The sequence below is a fragment of the Rattus norvegicus genome, chromosome 4 (assembly GCF_036323735.1).
Source record: "Rattus norvegicus strain BN/NHsdMcwi chromosome 4, GRCr8, whole genome shotgun sequence".
NCBI classification, from domain to species: Eukaryota; Metazoa; Chordata; class Mammalia; order Rodentia; family Muridae; genus Rattus; species Rattus norvegicus.
In genome coordinates, this window is record NC_086022.1 from 103,758,710 (window position 1) to 103,767,659 (window position 8,950).

Sequence of the window (8,950 nt, forward strand, 5' to 3'; positions counted from 1 at the left end):
AGAACCACCACAAAAATATAAAGTACCCACCATAACCAGGGCTTAAAATTAAATGTTTAAACTAAAATTCCTAGGCACAAAACATCCAGGTAATCCAGGGTTCTACACAAAGACAAATCTACAGAAAAATTATTATAGAAAAAGGTAAGAAACTCAGTTAAAAAGTACAGAAAACACTTTCAATGAAATCATAGAAAAATATCCCCAAATATTAAGAAGGAGGTACCTCTCAAGGTACAAGAAGCATATGGAACACATTTGCTATTTGACTGGGCCAGAGACATGAAAAATACATTAAAGAACCAGACGTAGGAAAGAATATTACACTATATTCAAAGGAATAAATAATTTCAGATCACCAAATAAAAATCGGGTGAAAATTCCTACACTGGCACAACAAATAAGAGGAAGCAACAAATACTCATCATTGATAACGCAACATCCATGGTATCAATTCCACAATAAAAGGCACAGACAACAGATTGGGGTTGAAAATATCATCCATCTTTCTATTGCATCTAAAATCACATCTTTATTCCTTCGTGCCTTCACATCAAGGATAGACATTACCTCAGGGTAAAAGAAGCAAACCCAGGGAGCCAGCTGGTGGAGCCCTTTTAGTATCTGACAAAATAGACTTCACACCCAAACTAATCTTGTTGATTAGTTTTTCGTCACTATGACATGATGCATTAGTAATCCTGGAAATCCAAATATATACAAAAAAGTCTTTTTACATGTATCTGGATATCTCCTTTATATAGTTCTTTTCCTTATTTCTGAAGTTCGATATTTACTTAAGTATTATTTGTGTTCAACCTGAAGAATATGTTTTCAGTGCTTTTATTTAGAAGTGAGTTGGAGATGATTCTATGAATAAAGTGTGAGGACCTGATGTACACTCTGAGAACCCACGTAAATGAGATGAAACAGTAACAGGCGACTGTACTTGGAGTGATGCTATGGTAGGTGAGAGACAGAGACAAGAGAATCCCTAGTGGGTCAGGCCTCCTTTCATGGGAATGTGAACCCTGTCTCAGATAAGGTCAAAGACAGCAGCCACACCCAAGGTTCTTCTCTGATATCTACCTGCATGCAATGACAAACGAAGTTGCCCTTACAAATGAATATGAAAACGTGTGACACCCCACACAGAAAAACTTAGAGATTAAGTAAAAATAAGAAATTATTGTAGAAATTAATTATATCACTTCTTTTCACTGAGCATTTGTATTCCTTCTTAGAAACCTTTATCACGGACACCGCCGGAACTAGAAGGAAACAGACCGGATAAACAGTTCTCTGCACCCAAATCCCGTGGGAGGGAGAGCTAAACCTTCAGAGAGGCAGACAAGCCTGGGAAACCAGAAGAGACTGCTCTCTGCACACACATCTCGGACGCCAGAGGAAAACACCAAAGGCCATCTGGAACCCTGGTGCACTGAAGCTCCCGGAAAGGACGGCGCATATCTTCCTGGTTGCTGCCGCTGCAGAGAGCCCGTGGGCAGCACACCACGAGCGAACTTGAGCCTCGGGACCACAGGTAAGACCAAGTTTTCTGCTGCAAGTGACCTGTCTGGTGAACTCAAGACACAGGCCCACAGGAACAGCTGAAGACCTGTAGAGAGGAAAAACTACACGCCCGAAAGCAGAACACTCTGTCGCCATAACAGGCAGAAAGAAAACAGGTCTACAGCACTCCTGACACACAGGTTTATAGGGCAGTCTAGCCACTGTCAGAAATAGCAGAACAAAGTAACACTAGAGATAATCTGATGGCGAGAGGCAAGCGCAGGAACCCAAGCAACAGAAACCAAGACTACATGGCACCATCGGTGCCCAATTCTCCCACCAAAACAAACATGGAATATCCAAACACACCAGAAAAGCAAGATCTAGTTTCAAAATCATATTTGATCATGATGCTGGAGGACTTCAAGAAAGACGTGAAGAACTCCCTTACAGAACAAGTAGAAGCCTACAGAGAGGAATCACAAAAATGCCTGAAAGAATTCCAGGAAAACATAATTAAACAAGTAGAAGCCCATAGAGAGGACTCACAAAAATCCCTGAAAGAAATCCAGGAAATCATAAATAAACAAGTAGAAGCTCATAGAGAGGAGTCACAAAAATCCCTGAAAGAATTCCAGGAAAACACAATCAAACAGTTGAAGGAATTAAAAATGGAAATAGAAGCAATCAAGAAAGAACACAAGGAAACAACCCTGGATATAGAAAACCAAAAGAAGAGACAAGGAGCTGTAGATACAAGCTTCACCCACAGAATACAGGAGATGGAAGAGAGAATCTCGGGAGCAGGAGATTCCATAGAAATCATTGACTCAACTGTCAAAGATGATGTAAAGCAGAAAAAGCTACTGGTCCAAAACATACAGGAAATCCAGGACTCAATGAGAAGATCAAACCTAAGGATAATAGGTATAGAAGAGAGTGAAGACTCCCAGCTCAAAGGACCAGTAAATATCTTCAACAAAATCATAGAAGAAAACTTCCCTAACCTAAAAAAAGAGATACCCATAGGCATACAAGAAGCCTACAGAACTCCAAATAGATTGGACCAGAAAAGAAACACCTCCCGTCACATAATAGTCAAAACACCAAACGAACAAAATAAAGAAAGAATATTAAAAGCAGTAAGGGAAAAAGGTCAAGTAACATATAAAGGCAGACCTATCAGAATCACACCAGACTTTTCGCCAGAAACTATGAAGGCCAGAAGATCCTGGACAGATGTCATACAGACCCTAAGAGAACACAAATGCCAGTCCTGGTTACTGTATCCTACAAAACTCTCAATTAACATAGATGGAGAAACCAAGATATTCCATGACAAAAACAAATTTACACAATATCTTTCTACAAATCCAGCACTACAAAGGATAATAAAGGGTAAAGCCCAACATAAGGAGGCAAGCTATACCCTAGAAGAAGCAAGAAACTAATCGTCTTGGCAACAAAACAAAGAGAAGAAAAGCACACAAACATAACCTCACATCCAAATATGAATACGACAGGAAGCAATAATCACTATTCCTTAATATCTCTCAACATCAATGGCCTCAACTCCCCAATAAAGAGACATAGATTAACAAACTGGATACGCAACGAGGACCCTGCATTCTGCTGCCTACAGGAAACACACCTCAGAGAGAAAGACAGACACTACCTCAGAGTGAAAGGCTGGAAAACAACTTTCCAAGCAAAAGGTCGGAAGAAGCAATCTGGAGTTGCCATTCTAATATCAGATAAAATCAATTTTCAACTAAAAGTCATCAAAAAAGATAAGGAAGGACACTTCATATTCATCAAAGGAAAAATCCACCAAGATGAACTCTCAATCCTAAATATCTATGCCCCAAATACAAGGGCACCTACATACGTAAAAGAAACCTTACTAAACCTCAAAACACACATTGCACCTCATACAATAATAGTGGGAGATTTCAACACCCCACTCTCATCCATGGACAGATCATGGAAACAGAAATTAAACAGAGATGTAGACAGACTAAGAGAAGTCATGAGCCAAATGGACTTAACGGATATTTATAGAACATTCTATCCTAAAGCAAAAGGATATACCTTCTTCTCAGCTCCTCATGGTACTTTCTCCAAAATTGACCATATAGTTGGTCAGAAAACGGGCCTCAACAGGTACAGAAAGATAGAAATAATCCCATGCGTGCTATCGGACCACCACGGCCTAAAACTGGTCTTCAATAACAATAAGGGAAGAATGCCCACATATACGTGGAAATTGAACAATGCTCTACTCAATGATAACCTGGTCAAGGAAGAAATAAAGAAAGAAATTAAAGACTTTTTAGAATTTAATGAAAATGAAGGTACAACATACCCAAACTTACGGGACACAATGAAAGCTGTGCTAAGAGGAAAATTCATAGCGCTGAGTGCCTGCAGAAAGAAACAGGAAAGAGCATATGTCAGCAGCTTGACAGCACACCTAAAAGCTCTAGAACAAAAAGAAGCAAATACACCCAGGAGGAGTAGAAGGCAGGAAATAATCAAACTCAGAGCTGAAATCAACCAAGTAGAAACAAAAAGGACCATAGAAAGAATCAACAGAACCAAAAGCTGGTTCTTTGAGAAAATCAACAAGATAGATAAACCTTTAGCCAGACTAACGAGAGGACACAGAGAGTGTGTCCAAATTAATAAAATCAGAAATGAAAAGGGAGACATAACTACAAATTCAGAGGAAATTCAAAAAATCATCAGATCTTACTATAAAAGCCTATATTCAACAAAACTTGAAAATCTGCAGGAAATGGACAATTTCCTAGACAGATACCAGGTACCGAAGTTAAATCAGGAACAGATAAACCAGTTAAACAACCCCATAACTCCTAAGGAAATAGATGCAGTCATTAAAGGTCTCCCAACCAAAAAGAGGCCAGGTCCAGACGGGTTTAGTGCAGAATTCTATCAGATCTTCATAGAAGACCTCATACCAATATTATCCAAACTATTCCACAAAATTGAAACAGATGGAGCACTACCAAATTCCTTCTATGAAGCCACAATTACTCTTATACCTAAACCACACAAAGACCCAACAAAGAAAGAGAACTTCAGACCAATTTCCCTTATGAATATCGACGCAAAAATACTCAATAAAATTCTGGCAAACCGAATCCAAGAGCACATCAAAACAGTCATCCACCATGATCAAGTAGGCTTCATCCCAGGCATGCAGGGATGGTTTAACATACGGAAAACCATTAACGTGATCCGTTATATAAACAAACTGAAAGAACAAAATGACATGATCATTTCATTAGATGCTGAGAAAGCATTTGACAAAATTCAACACCCCTTCATGATAAAAGTCCTGGAAAGAATAGGAATTCAAGGCCCATACCTAAACATAGTAAAAGCCATATACAGCAAACCAGTTGCTAACATTAAACTAAATGGAGAGAAACTTGAAGCAATCCCACTAAAATCAGGGACTAGACAAGGCTGCCCACTCTCTCCCTACTTATTCAATATAGTTCTTGAAGTTCTAGCCAGAGCAATCAGACAACAAAAGGAGGTCAAGGGGATACAGATCAGAAAAGAAGAAGTCAAAATATCACTATTTGCAGATGATAGGATAGTATATTTAAGTGATCCCAAACGTTCCACCAGAGAACTACTAAAGCTGATAAACAACTTCAGCAAAGTGGCTGGGTATAAAATTAACTCAAATAAATCAGTTGCCTTCCTCTATACAAAAGAGAAACAAGCCGAGAAAGAAATTAGGGAAACGACACCCTTCATAATAGACCCAAATAATATAAAGTACCTCGGTGTGACTTTAACAAAGCAAGTAAAAGATCTCTACAATAAGAACTTCAAGACACTGAAGAAGGAAATTGAAGAAGACCTCAGAAGATGGAAAGATCTCCCATGCTCATGGATTGGCAGGATTAATATAGTAAAAATGGCCATTTTACCAAAAGCAATCTACAGATTCAATGCAATCCCCATCAAAATACCAATCCAATTTTTCAAAGAGTTAGACAGAACAATTTGCAAATTCATCTGGAATAATAAAAAACCCAGGATAGCTAAAGCTATCCTCAACAATAAAAGGACTTCAGGGGGAATCACTATCCCTGAACTCAAGCAGTATTACAGAGCAATAGTGATAAAAATTGCATGGTATTGGTACAGAGACAGACAGATAGACCAATGGAATAGAATTGAAGACCCAGAAATGATCCCACACACCTATGGTCACTTGATTTTTGACAAAGGAGCCAAAACCATCCAATGGAAAAAAGATAGCATTTTCAGCAAATGGTGCTGGTTCAACTGGAGGTCAACATGTAGAAGAATGCAGAGCGATCCATGCTTATCACCCTGTACAAAGCTTAAGTCCAAGTGGATCAAGGACCTCCACATCAAACCAGACACACTCAAACTAATAGAAGAAAAACTAGGGAAGCATCTGGAACACATGGGCACTGGAAAAAAATTCCTGAACAAAACACTAATGGCTTACGCTCTAAGATCAAGAATCGACAAATGGGATCTCATAAAACTGCAAAGCTTTTGTAAGGCAAAGGACACTGTGGTTAGGACAAAACGGCAACCAACAGATTGGGAAAAGATCTTTACCAATCCTACAACAGATAGAGGCCTTATATCCAAAATATACAAAGAACTCAAGAAGTTAGACCGCAGGGAAACAAATAACCCTATTAAAAAATGGTGTTCAGAGCTAAACAAAGAATTCACAGCTGAGGAATGCCGAATGGCTGTGAAAACCTAAAGAAATGTTCAACATCTTTAGTCATAAGGGAAATGCAAATCAAAACAACCCTGAGATTTCACCTCACACCAGTGAGAATGGCTAAGATCAAAAACTCAGGTGACAGCAGATGCTGGCGAGGATGCGGAGAAAGAGGAACACTCCTCCATTGTTGGTGGGATTGCAGACTGGTAAAACCATTCTGGAAATCAGTCTGGAGGTTCCTCAGAAAATTGGACATTGAACTGCCTGAGGATCCAGCTATACCTCTCTTGGGCATATACCCAAAAGATGCCTCAACATATAAAAGAGACACGTGCTCCACTATGTTCATCGCAGCCTTATTTATAATAGCCAGAAACTGGAAAGAACCCAGATGCTCTTCAACAGAGGAATGGATACAGAAAATGTGGTACATCTACGCAATGGAACATTACTCAGCTATCAAAAACAACGAGTTAATGAAATTCGTAGGCAAATGGTTGGAACTGGAAAATATCATCCCGAGTGAGCTAACCCAATCACAGAAAGACATACATGGTATGCACTCATTGATAAGTGGCTATTAGCCCAAATGCTTGAATTACCCTAGATCCCTAGAACAAATGAAACTCAAGACGGATGATCAAAATGTGAATGCTTCACTCCTTCTTTAAATGAGGAAAAAGAATACCCTTGGCAGGGAAGGGAGAGGCAAAGATTAAAACAGAGACTGAAGGAACACCCATTCAAGCCTGCCCCACATGTGGCCCATACATATACAGCCACCCAATTAGACAAGATGGATGAAGCAAAGAAGTGCAGACCGACAGGAGCCGGATGTAGATCGCTCCTGAGAGACACAGCCAGAATACAGCAAATACAGAGGCGAATGCCAGCAGCAAACCACTGAACTGAGAATAGGACCCCCGTTGAAGGAATCAGAGAAAGAACTGGAAGAGCTTGAAGGGGCTCGAGACCCCATATGTACAACAATGCCAAGCAACCAGAGCTTCCAGGGACTAAGCCACTACCTAAAGACTATACATGGACTGACCCTGGACTCTGACCTCATAGGTAGCAATGAATATCCTAGTAAGAGCACCAGTGGAAGGGGAAGCCCTGGGTCCTGCTAAGACTGAACCCCCAGTGAACTAGACTGTAGGGGGAGGGCGGCAATGGGGGGAGGGTTGGGAGGGGAACACCCATAAGGAAGGGGAGGGGGGAGGGGGATGTTTCCCCGGAAACCGGGAAAGGGAATAACACTCGAAATGTATATAAGAAATACTCAAGTTAATAAAAAAAAAAAAAAAGAAACCTTCATCACTAGGTATGTACAATTTTCAGACATCAAGTTGTTTTGAAATATATTACATTCTTTATATAGAGCATTTATTTTACACTTCCCTATATCACACCTCAGAAGGACTTCAGGTCAAAGATTTAATAAAATAGACTTTAAGGCTACCTTCTGATATACATGATGCTGTAGTGAATTTTCTGCTCACACCAACTCCCTGTGGGTGAAACAGGACCAGGTGCCCTCTGAACCAAAGTACACACTCTGCTGAGCTGATTTGCATATGTGCAACAGCCCAGGCTCCTTTAAGGGCAGCTGCCAGGAGCCTAAGCATCATTCTCTCTTCCAGGTCTCAGAGATGGAGACAGACAGACTCCTGCTATGGGTGCTGCTGCTCTGGGTTCCAGGTGAGGGTGCAGAGAAGTATTGGGAGAAACTTCTGTGGCCATCATGACTTTCCATGGCTCTGGGCTCTTTATGATTAAAATTAGGGCATTTGTAATTGGTTTTAAGTTTCCCCATTCCTCTTGATTTTCTGACTTTTCAGAGTAATGCCCTCAATTATTCTTAAAAATTTAAATAAAAAGTCCTCTGCTGGGAAGGTTTTCAAACATATATAACAATGGTCTGTGTGTTTCTCTTTCCAGGCTCCACTGGTGACACTGTACTGACCCAGTCTCCTGCTTTGGCTGTGTCTCCAGGAGAGAGGGTTTCCATCTCCTGTAGGGCCAGTGAAGGGGTCAATTCATATATGCACTGGTACCAACAGAAACCAGGACAGCAACCCAAACTCCTCATCTATAAAGCATCAAACCTAGCATCTGGGGTCCCTGCCAGGTTCAGTGGCAGTGGGTCTGGGACAGACTTCACCCTCACCATTGATCCTGTGGAGGCTGATGACACTGCAACCTATTTCTGTCAGCAGAGTTGGAATGATCCTCCCACAGTGCTCCAGGGCTGAACAAAAACTCCTGTGTTTGCAGCTCACTGAGGCTCAGTGTCTCAGTTCTCTCTTCCTCTCTGACCTCTCAACACAGAGCTCTAAGCCTGTTTGGAAAAAGATTTCAAATAATGAAACAGATATAAACAGATACGCATGTATGTCCTATTTTACAAACTTTAGGATTTAGTCATATCTGAACAAAATTTAGACCTTTATGATAGTTTCTTAATTACTATTTATCACTTAAAACATTTGTGAACATGTTTATCTTATGATATATTTCATGTGTTCTCACTCATCTCCTTGACCACATCTCTGTCTATTCCCTCCACTCTCACTATTCCACCTTTGACTTTCCTATCTCCTTACAAAAAGTTTTGCATTTAAAAAGAGATAAATAATGTGAACTACATTACTGAAAAACTTAGTAAGGGACATTTATTATGGT

The 8,950-nt window shown here is 40.2% G+C and overlaps 1 gene segment (V, D, J or C); it reads left to right on the forward strand.

Annotated features, from left to right (window-relative positions):
- The first annotated feature begins 7,880 nt into the window (after positions 1-7,880).
- Positions 7,881-8,648, forward strand: LOC134486797 (Ig kappa chain V-III region MOPC 63-like). The segment is given in 2 exon segments: positions 7,881-7,966; positions 8,207-8,648. Coding segments are annotated over 2 exon segments (363 nt in total).
- Positions 8,649-8,950: the final 302 nt, after the last annotated feature.